The sequence below is a fragment of the Macrotis lagotis genome, chromosome 1, assembly GCF_037893015.1.
Source record: "Macrotis lagotis isolate mMagLag1 chromosome 1, bilby.v1.9.chrom.fasta, whole genome shotgun sequence".
Taxonomy (NCBI): domain Eukaryota; kingdom Metazoa; phylum Chordata; class Mammalia; order Peramelemorphia; family Peramelidae; genus Macrotis; species Macrotis lagotis.
Window position 1 is genome coordinate 906,087,949 of NC_133658.1, and position 20,122 is coordinate 906,108,070.

General features: G+C 45.3%; 1 protein-coding gene across 1 annotated transcript; it reads right to left on the reverse strand.

Moving 5' to 3' along the window:
* Positions 1-1,543: 1,543 nt before the first annotated feature.
* Positions 1,544-20,096, reverse strand: LOC141509622 (very-long-chain 3-oxoacyl-CoA reductase-like). Its single transcript, XM_074219298.1, has 11 exons — positions 19,725-20,096; positions 19,063-19,109; positions 18,026-18,101; positions 17,694-17,804; positions 17,537-17,601; positions 16,783-16,827; positions 16,603-16,637; positions 16,370-16,451; positions 7,799-7,864; positions 7,374-7,523; positions 1,544-1,845 (listed from the first exon to the last, which is right to left on the reverse strand). The coding sequence occupies exons 1-11, from the start codon at positions 19,897-19,899 to the stop codon at positions 1,753-1,755; spliced, it is 945 nt and encodes a 314-aa protein (XP_074075399.1). The 5' UTR covers positions 19,900-20,096; the 3' UTR covers positions 1,544-1,752.
* Positions 20,097-20,122: the final 26 nt, after the last annotated feature.

Consider the following 20,122-nt stretch of genomic DNA (forward strand, 5'->3'; position numbering starts at 1 on the left):
GAAAGGAACATTTGAACAGCTGGCATTTTCCATGGCCCCATAAAAAGAGGTATCTGCTCTTAGCTGGGCTCCTCACATACCGGAGCTGCCACACCTGGACTGCCACACTGGCTGCTTCCAAGAAGCCTTCCTGTGCTGATCCCTGATAGGCAGGGGGGTTAGGGGGAGCTCTACAGCAGTGAAGGGAAGGCAAGATCTCTAATCTCTTCTTCTCAGCTTCTAACCTAATAAAGTGAGAAAAAACCCTTGCTCTAGGAGCTAGGAGTTGGAGGCTGGGCCCTACCCATCTTCTGCCTCACTAGTTCACACCCCTATCCCTGGCCTCATTTTCCCCATCTGTCAAGCTGACTTGGCCAAAATGACCTTTGAGGTCCTTTCCTGCCCTGACACTCGGGGAATCTGTGTCTCCCTCCAGAGTCCCCAGAGGCCCTGAGACGGAGACAGGAATTTGATTTGTTTCCTTGTTTTTCTTCCTCAGGGGGAGGGGGAAGGGAGATAGCTAAAGGCAGCCAAGGGTGAGGGCCAAATTCTGCCTCTGGGAGTCACCCCTCCCTACTTCCAGCTAGAGGTGTTGGGAGGGGGGTGAAGTGCAAGCTGGTGCTTTGACAGGGGGAATGTTGCTGGGGGAGGGGGTTGTATCAGAAATGCAGGGAAGGGGTTGTGGGGGAGCAGAGAGGAGACTGTGGGAGTATTGGGGGAGGCATATAGAAGGAAGGGGCTGTGAGGGCATTGGGGGGAGGCATACAGAAGGAGGGGGTTGTGGCAGGCATGGTGGAGGGCAGCAGGGAAGGGAGGGAGCCTTGAGATGCAAGGTTCCTGGCTTTGGCCCTTTCTAGGTGGGCTTGGTAAACAGCTTTGGGTGAAAGCATTCCCCTCTCTGAGCCTTGGCTTTGATGCCATCAAAAAACTGAAAGGGTGACCACCCATATAGGGGGCAAGATCCCACTTGAACCCAAGACTCAGAATGTAAGATCTGAGGTTAGAGCAAACACAAGGGAACTGGTACCAGGAGCTGACACAGGACTTGAGAGACCGGTCATGATCCTTCCCTTCTCACCTAATTTCACAGAAGGGGAAATGAGCCCAGAAAAGGGAAGCTACTTTGCCCAGAGCAAAGCTGGGGATGAGGTCAAGATTGAGAGCTCTTGGGGGCCTGAAAATCACCTCAGTGTATTGATAGCACTGCCACCCCCCACCCCGCAGCCTGTATGAGTGGGGAGCTGGGAGAAAGCAGGAAGGGGAGGAAGATGAGGAGAAAAGGGGCAAAGGAGGGGGAAAAGGAGATGGGGAGGAAGAGAGGGAGGAGGAGGGAAGGGGATATGGCCTCACCCCCCCCCCACTTCCTGTCCTCTTTGCTCCCAGAATCTATGGGGAAAAGAGGTCAGGCTGCCGCTTCTGGACCCCACTCAGCAGATCAAGGAGTGAAGAAGGGTGGAGGTGGGATTCAAACCTAGGACTGCTATCTGGACCATGGACCTGGTTGTTCCCAGATGGGGGGTGAGTGTGCTTGACCATCCAACAGTGGATAAGATGGAAATGAGGCTAAAGGAAAAAAATTTATTATGGCAAGTTACAGCTGCTACTTCTCTGGGCCCAGGGTTTCTCCTGGAAGGGACCCTAGAAAGCAGGATAAAGAGGTGAGCCAATGAGAAGAAAACCCTGTGTTTGCCCCTCTCATCCCACCAATAGCCCCCATCTCCTCCCATGACAAAGGGCCTCCAATTCAGCTTCAACCTCCTTCCCAGAACTTCTTCAGGATCTTCTGAATGCTTCAAGTGGAAAACAGAACTCAAGAATCGGAAAGATGTACTTATAGCTGGACAACAGCGGCCACAGCAGCAAGCTCTAAGAAAAGGAGGGTGCAGAATGGTCAGAGGATGCTTCCAGCCTCGGCCTGGCTCCCAGACCCATCTGGCCTGGACTTAGGTGGGGCCTCCTCAGACAACTCTGGGTGAAACAGTCTTCTACATAACTGCTGACTTAGGCCATCACCAATGAGCATTAACTAGACAAGGGAGTTTTATTGACTTTGGTCATCATTTCCCAATGACATTTTTTTTTTTAGGTTTTTGCAAGGCAAATGGGGTTAAGTGGCTTGCCTAAGGCCACACAGCTAGGTAATTATTAAGTGTCTGAGACTGGATTTGAACCCAGGTACTCCTGACTCCAGGGCCGGTGCTTTATCCACTGCGTCACCTAGCCGACCTCCCAATGACATTTTAATCTAGTTTGGGCAGCACTTGGATATTTTTTGGGCCAGGAGTCTGACATCTCTAGACTAAATGATCTCTAAGGTCCTCCCAGTTCTAAGAGTGGAAAGCTGGGAGAAAGGAGGAGGTAGAGAAAGATCCCCATTAGTTAAGAGCCCTGACTTTACCTACCCTAAGGTCCTTCCCAGCTCTGCCATCCCCTGTTCTAAGGGCCTTCCCAGCTTTGACATCCCCTGTTCTAAGGACCTTGGCATTCCAAGTTCTAAGGCCCCTCAGCACTGAATCCCATTGTAAGAACCCTGACATTTCCTATTCAAAGTCCCTCCCAACTCTTACATTATCTGTTACAAGGTCTCTTCTACTTCTGATATTCTTTGTTCTCAGGAAACTTCCCAGCTCTGCCATTCTGTGGTCCAAGTTCTTTCCCAAAGTCACTGCTAGTTCTAAGTATCTCCCAATTCCATGATTCTAGTTATTCTTCCATATTCACGCTATACGTTATACTGCCAGTTAGCCGATAAGCATTTATAAGATCTTGCTATGTCCTAAATTTGCTAAATATTGAAAATGCAAATTCAAGTAGAAACAAAGACAGACCCTAGCCTCAAGAAGGTTCCACTCTAATGGGGGAAAAAACAATTAAAAGGAAGCTGTAAATAGGAAAGGGAAAAAATAGAGGAAGTACTATGTAGCTGAGTCTTCAGTGCATTCTGGAAAGGGCCTGCTCCTTACAATGAAGTTCTGGAAGGAACCAGAGAATGCTGAGGATGTGGCAGCTAGTAATGCAGTGGATAGAGTGCTGAGCTTGGAGTCAGGAAGCACTGGGTTCAAATCTGGTCTTAGAATCTTCTAGCTGTGTGACTGGGCTAGTTACTTAACCTCACTCTCCCTGAGTTTCCCCAGCTTCAAAATGAGGATAGTAATGGTAGGGTTGTCATGAGAATTCATTTGAAAAGTGCTTAGTACAGTGGCAAATGTTATAGAAATGCTTTCTCCCATTCCTCTCCCTTCTGATGTGAAAAATAGTAGAGAAGGGGCAGTTAGATGGCAGAATGGATAGAGCATCGGCCCTGGAGTTTGGCCTCAGACACTTAATAATTACATAGCTGTGTGACCCTGGGCAAGTCACTTAACCCTGTCTCCCTGCAAAAACAAACAAAAAAAAGGAGTAGAGAAAGTATACTCGTATATTTATTTGTTGACGGTTTCAGTTGTGTCCAACTCTCCATAACCCCATTTGGAGTTTTCTTGGCAGAGATACTGGAGTGGTTTGCCATTTCCCTCTCCAGCTTATTTTTTTCCAGATGAGGAAACGAGGCAAACGAGTTGGATGACTTGCCCAGGGTCACACAACTAGTAGGTGTCTGAGGTGGGATTTGAACTCAAAACACGTGTCTTCTCTATTTTGCAGGGCCACCTAGCTGCCCCCTGTACTTATGCTGTCTGACTTCTTGTTGCTAACAGTATCACTGTATCCAATCTGGGAGGCAGCTTCTGGCTTCTACAGTACCCACTCACAACTTAACATGATGTCCCTGCTCTTTGTAGTGGTTTGGCATTATCTGCCATGCTGTTGACACTGTCTATTCACTTCAAGGCTTTGCTCACAGGAAGCAGTGGATAAAGAGGATTCTGCCTCTCTGCTCCACAGCCCCGCGACTGGGGTGGACAGTTCTGTGAAGAGGAAGGAGTCAGATGGCCTGGGGCGGGGGGAGGGAGGAGGGGTCCAGTCTACTCATGCCCTTCCCTTCAGTCACTGGGGAATCATCTCGGAGGTCATTTACTTCATCCTATACAGGAACAGAATCTTCCCTAGAACATACCCAGCAAGATGGTCCTTTAGCCTTGGCTTCAAGACTTCCAAGGAAGGGAAACTCGCCTCTCAAGGCAGCCCATTGACCTTTGGGAAGGTTCTGATTGTCAGGAAGCTTGTCTTGATCTCAAGCCAAAATTGGCCACTTTGCAGTCCCTCCTTCCTCTCCCCCCTCCCCCCAGTCCCTCTGCTCCCAGTTTTGCCCTCTGAGGCCAAAGAACATGGCTAAATCATCTACCTCATGAAAGTAATAGAAAATAGCCAGCGTGACCGCCCCCCGCACTTTCTCCAGATTAAATACCATCAATTCCCTCAAATGATCATATAACCTGGATGCTATGCTCTTCCCCATCCTGGCTGCCCATCACTGGGCATTCTCCAGGCCTTCTCAGAATTGAATACAGACTTCCTGATGAAGTACAGGGAACTACAACCCTCTTATTCTTGAAAGGTCTGCCCTACTTTACATGAACCAAGATTGACTTTTTGGGGTACCACATTATAAGGCTGACTCATACAGAGCTTGTGGTCCACTAACACCCCCAGATCTTTTTCAGACACTGCATTCTCACCATGTCTTTTCCATCTTGTGCCCTTTCTAATCACATCTTCCCATAAAATGAGGCAACTAGACTCAAAGTCATTATGCAAAATCCTTGCCTGCACTACAGTCTATGATTATATGATCAAAATTTTTTTTTTTTTTTTAGAGTTTTTTTCTGCAAGGCAATGGGGTTTAGTGGCTTGCCTAAGGCCACACAGCTCCGTAATTATTAAGTGTCTGAGTACAGATTTGAACTCAGGTACTCCTGACTCCAGGGCCGGTGCTCTATCCACTGTGCCACCTAGCCACCCCCTTCTTTTTCTTTTGAAAAAAAATGGATGAGTTTTCTAAACTGTCTCACTGATGCAGATAGATGGCAGTATTGATCCTGGAGTCAGGAGGATTGGAGTTCAAATCTGGTCTCTTACACATAGTAGCTGGATGACCCTAGATAAGTCACTTAGAGCTGATTGCCTCAGCAATCTCAAAAAAGCTCAGCCATGTCTCTGCCTCTGAATAAAACTTGGGCTAACTTATGGATACCTTGGTAAGCAAGCTTATCATCCTAATATTAGATGGGACAGTAGAAACTTATCCAGAGCCCATTTACCCAACATCCTAATCTCCAAGGACTCGGCTTTCTGGAGCCCAACCTTTTTGTTGTCTTTTGTATTTGTCTTTTGCTTCCATTACTTATTTCCATCAACCACCTTGCCCTTCACTAGTTAACTCTATGCCCCCTTCTAATCTTTTTTTCAAAATTTTTTTCCCTTATAATTTTTAAAAAATTAAATCTAATTTCCACTCCTTCCCACTTTTCCCACCCCTTGAAAAGGGATAAAAGCTCTTGTAATAAGTATGTCTAGTCAAGCAGAGCAAATTCCCACATAGGCCATGTCCTAAACATTATGTCTGGGTCTACATCCTGAGTACATCCTCTTTCAGTGAGTTATCTGTGCTTCTCTAATATGCTGATTCTAGTCTTCTCTGGCTTGGAGAACAGAACACCAGAACCAAAGAATTTTGTGTTGAACTAGAGTCAATAAGTTCAGAGTAAATCCTCAAATGGGTTCTCCTCTGAGGAGCATTGCAGAAGCTTGTGAACACTCATTTTGTGATGCCCACACCGCTTGGAGCTAGGGTGTTTCTTTTTGGGGTCCTGTTGGATTCTTGATTCTGTTCTGGATCAATGACTTCTAGAGAACAATGTGCCAAATAACTAAGTCATCCCTGTGTTCTTCTGAATTCAGAAGGACTGAGTTCTTGAGAGCTGGCTTGTAGTCTCCAAGTTCCATATACCTACATTCTAGGCTATTGATAAGAGTCCTAAACAACAGTTACCTACAATGGGTTCTAGATAAATGCATCCTGCATCCTTGGATTTTGTAGAATTGGCAGGTTTCTTGATAACTAAGTTCTAGGGAGTCATGTGTCCTAAACCTGAGCCCCATCAAAAGCTAAGTTCTTGAAGATTAGGTCATTGGACAAAAGGGCTCCAGGTAAGGGAATTCCCACTGCCCTGTCTAATATTATGACAACTTACTTGTACCTAAAAAAGGGTTTCAATTTGGCTTTTGGAAGTCTGGTGGGGGGCATTTCTTTCACGACCTCAAGATTCACTGTCAGCCTCACAGGGGTGGTTTATCTGACAAACTTTCTGAGAACATTCAAGTATTCCAGAAGCAATGTGACTGAAAGGCTAAGAGGTCAATTAAAATTTTGTTTTTCTTTCCCCTACTCCCTCAGCCCACACCCAGCACTGATACTGACGGGTTGTGGAACCCAGGCAATCCAGAGCCCTAGATGGCAGACAACTTGCATTGGGAGAGGGTGTGATCTCACCAGGATTCCCCAAGAGGGGGACTCAGAGTTATAAGGAACCATGGAGATCACCTGGGTCAAAGCTACTCTCATTTCATATGTGAAAAAAGCCTGAATTTTGGAGATTTAAGTCTTAGAATCACAGAGCTGGAAGGAAAGGAGGTCCCTGAGCCATCCCCTCAAATTACAGATATGGAAATTGAGCCTTGGAAATATTCAGTGAATTACTCCAGATCTCCTAGCCAGGACTGGAATTTCCTAATTCAGTAAGGTGTCAGATGTGTGTTGGGCAAGGTGACTGATGAAGGGGCCAACAGATGGTAATGCTAGGACCTGAATCCAAATCCAATGCTTACTTCCATGACATCACAACAGGGACAGACTTGACTTCATTCATGCCTCCCATTCTTCCCCGAAGCTCATTGCTTTTGTTCAAAAAACCAAATTTAAAAAAAAAATTTTAATTTGCTCTGCTTGACTAGACATACTTATTGCAAGGGCTTTTATCCCTTTTCAAGGGGCAGAAGAAGTGGGAAAGAGAGGAAATTAGATTTAATTTTTTAAAAACTAGAAGGAAAATTTTTTTTAAAAAATTAAAATTTTGTTTTTCTTCCCCCTACTCCCCAGTCAACACCAAAAACCAAACTTCTATCTAAGTGCATACAGATAGGTGATGGTGCTTAGAGATCTGAGTCTGGAGTCTGGGAGTTCAAATTCACTCAGAAACTTGCCAGTGTGTGACCTTGGACAAGTCACTAAATGATTGTCTACCTCAATTTCCTCAACTGAAAAATGGGGATAGTGATAGAATCTACCTTCCTAGGGTTGTGAGGATCAAATGAGACCTTTGTCAAGGGCTGGTTTGTAAGAGGAGCTTAATGAATGCTTGTGTCCTTCCTTATTTCCTTAGCCAACCCCTCCACCCAGGAATTGATCTGGACACCTTCCCTCTTAGTTCAACCCAATGGGCACCCCAGTCACTCACTTGGACAAAGTGTAGGAAACATCCTGTGGTGAAGTTAGAGACTCCTACTGTGTCCAAGGCCTCTCTGACGAAGTCATCTGAGTCCTTCACAAAGAATTTAATGGCTGGTAGCTGAGTCATGTTGCTGGAAACTATCAGAGGGGTAAGGGTCTGGAGGAAGAAATGGATAAATGGATGAAAAGGTCACATCTCTCATCCTAACCATCTCCCATTACTTCTTTCCCTTTTCCTGCTCACCCAACCTGCCCCAACCTCCTGTAACCTCACCAAACCTACAAACCTCTCACCAGTCCCATTTAACTTGACTCCTTTGTCCTCTTCCCAAACTCTTCCCCTTCTCTGAGCTCCTTACAGACTTCCCATTCCCATCCTTTCATGCCCGAACAATCCCAGAGGAACAAACATACTCACACCCACACCCATACCTGCACAGTGATGCCAGAGAACTGGTATTCCATGGCTAAGGCCTGAGAAAAGCTATTTATAAAAGCCTAGGAGTAAGAGAAGAAGAATCCCAGATTTTAGTCTCAGAAGGGACCCAGAGTACCTCCCTGAAGAGGAATCCTCAGTACGCCCTTAACTGAGAAGTAGTCCTCCAGCCTCTCCTTAAAGACCTCTAAGGATGGGGAGCTCACTACCTCCCTAAGAAGCCCACTTGGGGGTAGCTCTCATTGATAGGACTCTTGTTCTGCCCTGGCACCTCCCTGCTCCTCGTTCTGAACCCCTGGGTTCAAGGAGAGAAAGACTAATTCTTGTCTCTATGATAAACTTCCATATCCTAGAGGAGATTTCTCAAATCCTATACAAAACCCTTTCTTCTTTGGGCTAAATAGATCTGGTTCTAGGTGGTGCAGTGGATAGTGCACCGGCCCTGGAGTCAGGAGGACCTGAGTTCAAATCTAGCCTCAGACACTTAATAATGACCTAGCCGTGTGGCCTTGGGCAAGTCACTTAACCCCATTGCCTTGCAAAAAAACCTAAAAACAAAAACAACAACATCAAAAAAAAAACAAACAAACCCCAAAGCAATCAAACAACTTGGAAGCATTTAATTGACTATTTGCCAGGGATCTCCTAGGCACTGGAGATAAGGCAATCCCTGCCCTCAAGTGGCTTCCATTCTGTCCTGAGAAACATAAGTCCATAGGCATACACATCAAACATAAGCAGCTAATGGTTCAGAGGATAGGCTGCTGGATCTGGATTCAAGAAAATCTGAAGGCAAATTCTGCCTTAGACAGACTGTGGGACCCTGGGCAAGTCACTTATCTCTATCTCTGCTTCAAACCCCACATCTGTAAAATGGATATAAAAATCCACCTACTTCCCAAGGTTCCTGTCAGGATTAAATGAGATATTTGTAAAGCATGCTGCACACCTTCTAGTGTCATATAAATGCTAATTCCTATTATTTATTAAATACCATGCAATTGTAATTAATAGGGGAAGCACCAGTCCCTGAGGTAGGGTGAAAGATCCAGGAAGGACCTCATACAGAGAATGATTTTTGAGCTAAGCTTTGGAGGAAGTTAAGAGGTGGAGATGAGTAGGAAGAGCAGTACAGGAATCAAGGCAGGGGGGTACAATGTCCTCTGTGGGCAGCAGTTAGAAAGTCAACTCTGCTGGCCTCTAGAATGCCTAGGATAGATAGGAGACTACTACAGAGTCCTGTGGGGAGAAGGTTGGCTTCAAATCCAATTTCTGAGACTTAGCACTTTGTGGGACTGTGGGTAAGTCACTTAAACTTCCCAAGCCTCAGTTTCCTCATCTGTAAATTGAGGGGATAGGCTCAGAGGGCCCTTCTCATTCTCCTTTTGTGAGCCTACTATGCTCATGTATAATAATGCTGAGAATAGAGGTGCAAGCCTGGCTAGGAAGGGTTTGAAACACCACAGAGGCAAGGTTCCCATCAGCACCTTCTCCAGCTTGTCACTGTTCTACCTAGAGTCTAAAGCTGACTTCTCTTCAGGGGACAATTTTCAAGTTCTGTTGTTCAGGTGTTTCAATCATATTCTACTTTTCATGACTCCCTTTGTCACAAACTGAACTGATAAAGCTTGTCCACAAAATGACAAAGATCCTAGAGTGGTTGGCCATTTCCTTCTCCATCCCATTTACAGATAAGGAAACTGAAGTGAATAGGGTGAAGTGACTTGCCCAGGGTCACACGGCTAGTGTCTGAGACCAGATTTGAACTCATGAAGATGGGTCTTCCTGACGCCAGGCCCTATGGTGCCACCTAGCTTGCCCTGTGGTTCTCAAAACAATAATGGAATTTTTCCGCTGACCTCAAGAATTTCCTGTGTCATTCAGAGTCTGGGTCAGATTTCTCCCTTCCAGGAAGTCTTTCCTGACCACCCTGGTCTCCAGGGCTCTTTGCCCTCTCTGAGCTTTTCCACAATGTTTCTGGCCTCCCTCCTACGCTGGACTCTTCTGGGAAGTCTTCCCTGCCCAGCTCTTCCCCTCAGCCCTGACTCTCTGATCCCCCTTTTGAGGATGAACAACTCTTCCTTTGATAGAGGAAATTCAACCAATCAACAAGTATTAATTAAGTGCCCATATACTATGTTTCACACATTTATTCAAGGGTGACTACACTACAAAAGCTCAGTGGGAGAGTCTGAGAAGCAGCATGGAAGGAAGGTATTCTGAATTTAGAGGCAGAAGAAAAACTGAATTCATATCCCTATGCAGCCATTTAATAGCTGTGTGACTTCAGGCAAATTATTTCTCTAGGCCTCAGCTTCTTTAGCTGTACAATGAGGGGTCTGAATAAGATGGACTTTGAAGATACTTTTCTGCTCTAAATCTTGGCTTCTATGGAAGCATCCTAAATGCTAAGGATGCAAAACCAGAAAGAACCAGTACCTGGGAGGAGAAAGTGAGGCAGGCGACTTAGCACAGCATCCCCTCGCTCAAATCTAATTCACATGCTTCATCTCCTTGGATGTGAAGGACAAACATTAGTCCCTGGGGCTTCTAGGTGGTGTCACAGCACATAAGATACCAGTTCAGGAGTCCAGAAGACTCATCTTCCAGAGTTCATATCCAGTCTTAGCCATTTACTAACTGTGTGGCCCTGGGCAAGTCACCTAATGTTATCTACCTCAGTGTCCCCATCTGTAAAATGGAGCTGGAGAAGACAATGCAAAGCTCCTCCAATATCTCTGCCAAGAAAACTCCAAATGGGGTCTTGATGAGTCGGACACAACTGAAACAACTCAATGACCTATTTTCTTGCCTGCGTTCACATAAGTGATGAGTCAGCTGCAGGGTTTGAATGCGGCTCCTCTGACTCTGGAATGCGCTCTATCCACTGCACTATGTAGTCTCCCAGCTATGTCATACATGCCAGAAGAACTGACTTTTCTGTCACTGCTCATAGAAGCTCAAGGAGTTTATATGTTACCTGAAGAGAAAATATATCCCTAAAGATTTGCTGTTGAGTCAGTTTTTAACCCCGGTCCGATTTTTCATTGGAGTGTTTTTTGCCATTTCCTTCTCCAGCTCATTTGACAGATGAGGGAACTGAGGCAAACAGGGTAAAGTGACTTGTCCAGGGTCACACAGCTAGTAAGGGGCTGAGGCCAAATTTGAACACAGGATGAGTCTTCCTGACTTTAGGCCCAGCACTTACACACTTTGGCGCCACCTAGTGACTTTATTCCTAAATAAACCTCATTAAAGTCAACAAAGCAAGGTTGTGTTTTTGTGGGGAACGGGGAGTCCTAGCATCTGGGGGGGGCTCCAAAGAAACTTTCCCAGATTACTGAACAGGCCTCATATGGCAAGTCCTCGAGACCCCCTCACCATCCTGGGAGCATTTCTCTGGATGTGTTCCTTACTGTCCGTTTTCTCCCTGAATTGAACATGTCTTGATGTGGTCCTGCCAGAGGAGAGTACAGCGAGCTGCCACTGATCACCAACTTGATACTGGAACACGTTATGGCCTTCTTCCTGGAGCTCGAGTTCTAGCTAGCTTTTTGGCTGCAGATCATGGTAATACCAGATACTGAGCTTGCAATCCACTGAAACCTCTAGATCTTTTTCAGTTTGCTGTCCAACCAACCAAGAGGATTTGTGTGTTGCATGTAAAGCTGTGTTCGATCCTATACAACTTCATCTTTTACTAGATTCCCCTCAATGCTCTAGTCTGCCAAGACCCTTTGGATCCTGGCTCTGTCATCCGCTGTTATTAGGGGAGCACTGGCTTGGAGACAACACTGGGCTTAGAAGCAAGAGGACCTGAGTTCAAATCCAGCCTTACATGCTTCCTAGCTGTGTGACCCTAAGCATGTCAGTTTATCTCTGCCTCGGTTTCCTCATTTATAAAAGAGGCATACTTCCCAGGGCTGTTGTGAGGACCAATTGAGATTTTTTTTTAAATAGAGTGCTTAGCACAAAGTAGATGATTCTCCTTCCTCTCCCAAATTAGGCTTATCTACATATTTGAATAAACATTTCAACTGTACCTTCATGCAAGTCAAAGTTAAAAACAACAAATATTGAACAGAATTGGCACAGATCCCTGTGGCACTCCACAGTTGACCTCTTTCCAAGAAGACATCAAACCATCAATGATTAACACTTTGAGTCTGTTCATTCAAGTGGCTTGAGATCAGTTCTTATTATAATCCTCATTTTATAGAAGAGGAAACTGAGGCAGAGATTAAGGGACTTGCCCAGGGCCACATAGTTAGGAAGGTCCAGGACTCTATGGTATCAATCAAGCAGCTGTTTGGTATACATTTTTTCTCTTTTCCACAACATCATGAGAGATGCTATCAAACACCTTGGTGAGACCCAGGTTAACACTATCTATTGAATACCCTTGATCAGGGCTAGTTTTATGCCCTACCTAACAGGAAATAAGGCTATTTTGGCAAGATCTGGCCTTGCTGCAGCCCTGCTGGTGTTCTGCGAACACCATTTCTTCCTCACCTCTTTAATCACTTATTCTAGAAATCATCCTCTGAATCCCCCAAAGCTTGGGGGTCTGGGTCAAGCATATCAATGCCCTTGGGTTTTCTTCCATCCCGGGTCAAGGTTCCCTTTCCCAGGGATAACAAACAAGACTTCTAGGCAAAGGAATGTCAGAGCCTCATGTCTAAGACTGCAGGACAGTGAGAGGTTTCCTGAGGTCAGAATAGAGAATATCAGAGATGGAAGGAACCCTAGGAAAGGGAATAACAAAGATTGGAGGAACTTGATAACAGAGATGACAGAGCCAGTATGGAGGGACAGGAGGGTCTTAGAGAACAGCATGTCAGAACTAGGAGGAACCAAAGTGGTAGAGTACAGGCCAGCTGAACTCTCCTACCATTTCCTGCCAAACAACTCTAATAATGCCTCAAATCAAATTTTGGAGCAGCAAAGTCAACAAAAGGTCACAGGGAAGACATTTTTCCAGCCTAAGACAACTTAAGAGGTCAGCAGGAAAGGTTTATAACCTTGGGGTGGATGAGAGCCCAGAGAGTGGCAGGGGCACCAATGGTGGGCTGTGGAAGCAACTGATGACATTATCAACAGCATCTTTGCCAGCTTCCAGTACAGAGATGATAAGGGGCTTACACAACTGATCAGAAACAGATTATAGGGGAGCTTTTGAAACAACAGGTGATTGGCAACATTATGGCCCATTTGCAGTTCCAACTGGTAGTTGGATTGGTCCCAAGGAAGCAGGGACTTTGATCAAAGTTCAAAGACTGAGAGTGGTAGTACTTTTGGTTGTAGGGAAGCAGGGGACCTGGTCAGAATTCAAGCATCAAGAGGAACACTAGGGCTGGTGGCTACAGGACAGCAGGAACCTGTCCTGGGCCTAGCCCAGAATACAGATCAGGAAAACAAGGGCTCCTGTACCCAGATCACACCATCTAGGTGTGAAGTGAATCACATCAATGAAAACTTGAACTCCAAGGACTAGCTCTAAAAACAGAATATGAACACTGCCTCTCCTCCTCTGGGATTAAAATGTAATATATAAAGTTCAAAGTCTAGAAGTAGGTGGGAAAAATAAACACATAAAAACACACACCAACCAAAAACAATAAAAGAAAAACCCTTGACCATAAAAAGCTACCACAGTGGCTAGGGAGACCAAGACATAAACTGAGTGGAAGACAACAGTGTGAAAATCACTACCAAAAAAATCTGAAAGAAAAGTGCAAGTTGGACCCAAGCCCAACAATTAGAAAGCTAGGTGGTGCAACCGATAGAATTCTGGACCTAGATTCAGGAGCACTCATCTTCCTGAGTTTAAATCTGGCCTCAGACATGTACTAGTTATGTGACCCTGGTCACTTCACCCTTGTTTTCCTCAGAGTTATGTCCAAGTTAAGAGTCATGTGTAACGCCTTGTGATCCCATTGGGAATTTCTTGGCAAAGATACTAGAGTAGTTTGCCAGTTCCTTTTCCAGCTCATTTTACAGATGAAGAACTAAGGCTAACAGGGTTAAGTGATTTGCCCAGGGTCACACTGCTAGTAAGTGTCTGAGGCCAGATTTGAAAAAATTGAAAACTGAGGGGCTGCCCATCCACTGGGAAATGCCTGAACAAGTTGTGATATATGATTGAGACGGAATGCCATTAGGGAAATAATAAGGGTGATGGTTCCAGAAAATCATGGCAAAACCCATATGAACTGATACAAACTGAAGTGAGATGACCCAGGAGGTCATAGAGCACAGTAACAACAGTAAGGATGATGACTATTGGGGTGGCTAGGTGGCGCAGTGGATAAAGAGCCAGCCCTGGGGTCAGGAGTACCTGGGTTCAAATCCGGTCTCAGACACTTAATAATGACCTAGCTGTGTGGCCTTGGGCAAGCCACTTAACCCCATTTGCCTTGCTAAAAAAAAAAAAAAAAAGATGATGACTATGAAAAACTTGGTCATTCTGATTGATACAATGATTTGAGATAATGTCAAAGGACTCATGATGATGAAAAAGTGATTTACACCTCTAGAGAGAAAGGATTGATGAATTCTTGAATATAAGTTGAAAAATAATTTTCTTACATTCTTTATTTTTTGCTTTTTTTTCAAAATGGCTAATATGGAAATACATTTTGCATGATTTCACATCTATGTATAATTGGTGATTATATTTGAGCTATGAATGTCTCTCATGTACAGTTTTAAACATTTATATTAAATTTACCAAGGAAAAAACTAAGAGGGACCTCAGAACATGGAAAGTTAGAACTGGGAGGACATTTAGAACACAGAATATTCCAGCTGGGAGAGCACTTTGAACATAAAATATCAGGGCTGAGAGGGTCCTTAGAACATCAGGGCTGAGGATGCCTTATAGAACAGAGAATATCAGAGCCAAAAGGGTTCTTAAAATAGAGAAGATCAGATCAGGGAGGGGCCCCAGAACAGAGAATATCAGGAATGGTCTTAGAATAGAATAAGTCTAAACTGGAAGGGTCTGTAAAGGGAATGTCAGATTTGAGAGTATTTTTGGAACAGAAAATATCAGAACTGAGAGGATCCGTAGAATAAAGAAAATCAAATTAAGAGAGCATGAGAGGACCCTTAGAATATTGAATGTCAGAGGTGTGTGTGTGTCTGTGTGTGTGTGTGTGTGTGTGTGTGTGTGTGTGTGTGTGTGTGTGGTGGAGTTGTGGATTTTAGAACAGAGAAAGTCAGGATTGGGAGAGGACTTAAGAATACACAGTGTCAAAGCTGAAAAAGACCTTAAATAATAGACTTTCAGGACCAGGAGGGCACTTTGGGACACAGAACAAAGAATCTGAATAGAAAGAGTTTCCACAAGACATCCCAGAATTCTCAAGTGAGAAGGCATCTCAGAAGTCATCCCATACCTGAAGAATCCCTTCTCTAATGCAACTGATAGATGGTCATCTAGTTCTTGCTTAAAGACTTTTACTGACGGGCAGCCTATATTTTGGGTGATGGTTCATTTGGGGGGGGGGGGCAAGGCAATGGGGTTGAGTGATTTGACCAGGGTCACACAACTAGGCAATCTTTAAGTGTCTGAGGCCACATTTGAACTCAGGTCCTCCTGACTCCAGGGCTGGTGCTCTATTCACTGCACCACCTAGCTGCCCCTCATTTCATTTTTTAATAGCTCTGATTGTTAGGGAGCTTTATTATTGTTGAGTTTGTATCAGTTGTGTCTGACTTTCCATGACCCCATTTGGGATTTTCTTGGTGGAGATATTGGTGTGGTTTGCCATTTTCTTCTCTAGCTCATTTAACAGATGAGGAAATTGAGACAAACACGGGTGAAGTGACTCAAAGTCACACAGTCAGTATTTGAGGTCTTCCTAACTCTAGGTCTTAGTCTCCATCCACTGTGCCATCTAGTTGCCCAAGACTATATTTGCCTCTGCAACTTCCAGTGTCCCTAGTTCTTCCCTAAACAGAAAAAGTTCTAGCTGCGGTCACCATTTTTTAGAGACACCTAGACTGACTGGTCTTTATTTCCCTCCTGGTCCTCTTTAGAACTTTCTGGATTTCAAAATGATGACACCCCACCTCCCCCTAAGTGTAGGACAAGAACTGGTTGTTTTACTGCTATCCAAAAGTGCTGAGCCACAGAGTTAATGTTTATCATTAATTAATAATAAAAGAGAAAAAAGTGAATGTCACCTTCCACTGTTATCTCTCAGGAAGCACCTGAGGGACTGCTTGGTAATGCAACACTATGCCATTGACTCGCTTGGCTTTATTACTCTATGAGGCCTCCTATTAAATAAATTCTGAACCTATAAAAGTAGTGGGTGAATGAGGTGAAGGTCACTGATAGGAATCATAGCTATTACCCTTGTTTATTATATAAGAGAACTAACACTGCAAGAGCAGGTTGTCCAAGGACTTTGAGGGGATCAGGGACAGAATAGACATTCCCCTTACCCCACGTCTCTCAACTCTACATCATTTCACCCTGATGCCTGCCCCTTCTCCTTGTTCCTAGTCCCTTACAAATGCACCACGTCTGTTCTCTTTCAGACATGGGATTCATTTACCTTTGTAGCAGCATATAAAGTTAAATATGGGACAGGAAGTTTGCCAGCCTCGGAGGATATGTTGATGATCACTCCACGTCTCCTACAGAGTTGACAAAAACTGAGTCTGGGCATCAAAGGCAAAGGAGTGTAAGGTGGAGGTGGGGGGGTGATGGGCTAGATCTTTAAGACAGGACAGGACGTTTGATTGTAGGAATCTAGGGATAGGAAGAAAGGAACATCTAGGGACCTACCTGGCTAGCATCTGAGGCATGATGATCCGGGTCATCTGTGGAGGAAGATGAAAAGGCAAAATCTACCTAATTTTCCATTCACAGAAAGCACGTGTCCCCTGAACTTTCCCCATAGTCCCCACTACTCCTTTCCATCCCCTGCCAAAGATGCTCCCTGTCTCTTTTCTGCCCCAATCTCACCTGAGTCACTGACAGCATGTTACAATTCATCAGGTCTGTGAAGCACTGGGAAGACAGAAGACACCTCTTATTTTCTCTTCTTTTTCTTTTTTTAGGTTTTTTTTGCAAGGTAATGGGGTTAAGTGACTTGCCCAAGGCCACACAGCTAGGTCATTATGAAGTGTCTGAGGCCGGATTTGAACTCCGGTCCTCCTGACTCCAGGGCTGGTGCTCTATCCACTGCGCCACCTAGCTGTCCCCACCTCTTATTTTCCATGGGCCCCAGGATCTCTGCCTTCCCCCAGTGGCAACCTCTCAGGTTGGATTTTGTTTTCTCATCCTTCAAGGCTTCCCCCTCCCCCAAATCAGGTGTCATCTCTTCTAGGAAATTGTTCCTGAGCACTCAAATCCCCTTCCCCGCCCCCCCAAGTTAACCCAAGGCCAAATTAAAACAAAGTAACCCCCATTTATGGATAAAATAACAAATAGATACAAAGTGTAGCAAGTTTCTCAGAATTTCTAGGTCCACAGGATCTCAACACTTTTGACCACAAAGTTAAGAGGAACTCACAGTTCTGTTCTGATTTAATTTTATAAAGTAATTTCAAGGCTTGTTGGAAAGGCTGGACGGGTGGAGAGATAAGGGGGAGATGAATAATGGGGAAAGGGGACAATAAAAAAAAAAGCAGGGGGGAGAAGAAGAGCTGGAAAAAGCAAGAGAAGTGGAAAGGGGGATGAGTTAAAAGAGGGAGGGAAGGGATATTGTTTCCCCTACCTTGCCTGCATCCTTAAAATTCAGTAGCTTAAGGAATGTATGAAAAGCCATGCCAACATTGTTGACTGCCAAAAAACCAACAAAAACAGGTCAGAAAATGGGGCCAAAAAAATTCTGGGCAGCAAGACTAAGAAGGGAAGAGGGAGTGGATGGATACCTAGAACACCAATGTCTAGGCCCTCCAGGGCTGTCTCAACTGCCTCATAGATCTCTAAACCTCCAGTGAAGTCCACCTGGATGATTCTTGTTTCTCGACCATGGTGTCTCTCTGTAAGAAAACTCAGAAAATTCAGTAGGGAAAGCTTAGTTCCAGTCCTTATTTTATATATATAAGAAAAGGTGAAGATATGAGACTGGTTCAAGGTCACACACAGCTTGCATGTGGCAGAGCTGCGCCGAACCCCAGGCCTTTTGGTTGCAGATCCCATCATAGAACCTTGACAAACCTCCCTTCTGACCCCCATCCCTCCTTTCTAGTCTGGCTCTCACCAATGTCCTCTGCCTCTCGACGTAACTTGCTCAGGTCTCGGCTGACCAGTACGATGTTGAGGCCTCTTCGGGCCAGCTGTATGCAGACACAGAATTGGAAAGGACTCAGCCTGAGTGAGACTTGGGCACACAGACCCATGGAGCCTCCCACAACTACAGAAGACTCAAGAAGACATTCAAACAAGCAGGTATCCATAGGACCAAGAAGGATGTGAGGGAATACATAGGAACCCATGAGTGGAAATACCCAGGACAAATATAGGTGCACCCCCCATATATAATGTCTGTTTGTCTATTCATTATCTATTTGTAGGGATGCATATAATATGTATAGAATAATGCTTGTCCTTCATTTTTTTTTTTTAGGATTTTGCCAGGCAAATGGGATTAAGTGGCTTGCCCAAGGCCACACAGCTAGCTAATTATTAAGTGTCTGAGACTGGATTTGAACCCAGGAACTCCTGACTCCAAGGCCAGTGCTTTATCCACTATGCCATCTAGCTGCCCCGTCCTTCGTTTTCAAAGGACACATCAGAAAGGTGACATCATGACAAGCATGTGAATTGGATCTGATTGAGGGGGGCTATGATAAGTCCCCAACCTTTTTCCCCAGAGCCATTGGGATCCAGTGACCAGAGATGAATCAGAATGACTGGAGAGGGCCCTGGATATGAGGCAATCAGGGTTAAGGAACTTGTCCAAGGTCACACAGTTAGTACAAGTCAAGAGTCTGAGGCTGGCTTCAAACTCTGGTCCTTCTGACTCCAAGGCCAGTGCTCTATCCACTGCACATCTAACTGCCCTATACACACAATATCACATTCATGATTACACTTGAATATATTTACATAGAAATTCCAAGCAAACACAGAGCCTAAGGCTCTAGAAAAATAAACAAGGCACCGGTAAGGAAGAGTGAAGGAGGGAAAGGTCGCAAAATACAAGGGACTGTGTATGTGGAATGCAAACAAACAGGTTCATGAAAGTCAGATTCAGAGAGCCCCAGGACACTCCTTCCCTCAGGATCCCCCCCTTACCTCGTGAGCATAGCTCCTGCCGATTCCACTTGTGGCCCCGGTTACCACTGTTGGAGAACAGAGGCTGGAAATGGGGATTCCTGGGAAGGAACCCACTGGAGGACCCATCCCAAACAGAAAATCCCAAGAAGGGGCAGAGAGCCTTTTCTCTCCACCTCCTCCTTCTCAGTGTAGCTTCCATGGCTCAGGAATTGGAAATTTATATAGTCAGGAATTTATATAGTGAGACTCAGACAGAAAAAGGGACCTGTCCAAGGAGAGCATGCTGATCTAGGGAAGTCCAGTTCCTAGATGTGAGCACCTAAATACACAGAGCACAGATCAGAAGTAAAGCTTCCAAGGACTTAGAGAAATCCTTGGGTCCAACCCTGCCCCCTAATTTTACAAAAAAACAAAAACAAATTAAAAATAAACCTACCCTGATGCCCAGAGAGATTAAAATGACTTTCTCAGAATTACCTTAGTCTTACAGTCAGATTCCAGACTGTGACAGACTTTGGGGCAACCTAGTCAGATACTTAGTTGAAACCCCCAAGGAAAGTAACTCCCAAGGGGTCACTGTGGGGGGGGGGCTGCAAGACAGAATTTGAAGTCCTCTGTCCATGGTCCCTACCTAGCCTGCCCTCCCCACCAGACCTTCCCTCCTTCCCTGTCCCACACACCTGCCCAGGCCCCTTGCTTCCTGAGAGAGATCCCAAGGCCCAAGCCAAGCTGGGGCAGCCCATAAACGATCAGGGCATGGCCCAGCCAGCAGACCATCCGCAGGAGCCACCAGGCTGCAGCCAGAGTGCCTAGGACTTGCAGAAAGGAGCCATCTGGGACTATCCATGACACCATCTTGGACAGGATGCTCTTGGCTTTAGCCTAGTTTTAAGTAGGTTAAGTAGTTTACTTTTAAGTAGGCTGGGTTCTACAGAGCCCAGGGGAGAAGTGGAGGTCAGAGGTACTGCCACAGTCCTAAAGTCATTCTGAGGAGGGAGGGGCACTGGCACGGAAGACAGTGGTGGCATCCTGGAGCCACATTGCTACCTGGTGACCAGCACTGGTAGTGCAGGGTGGG

Bases quoted from the DNA above. Each gene is read 5' to 3' on its own strand.
- LOC141509622 (XM_074219298.1), bottom strand. From the start codon at position 19,899: ATGGTGTCATGGATAGTCCCAGATGGCTCCTTTCTGCAAGTCCTAGGC. The intron at 17,805-18,025 runs GTGAGAGCCAGA...GTTTTCTTACAG, and splicing joins TCGAGAGGCAGAGGACATTG to AGAGACACCATGGTCGAGAA. The intron at 17,602-17,693 runs GTATCCATCCAC...GTTTTTTGGCAG, and splicing joins CCTAGACATTGGTGTTCTAG to TCAACAATGTTGGCATGGCT.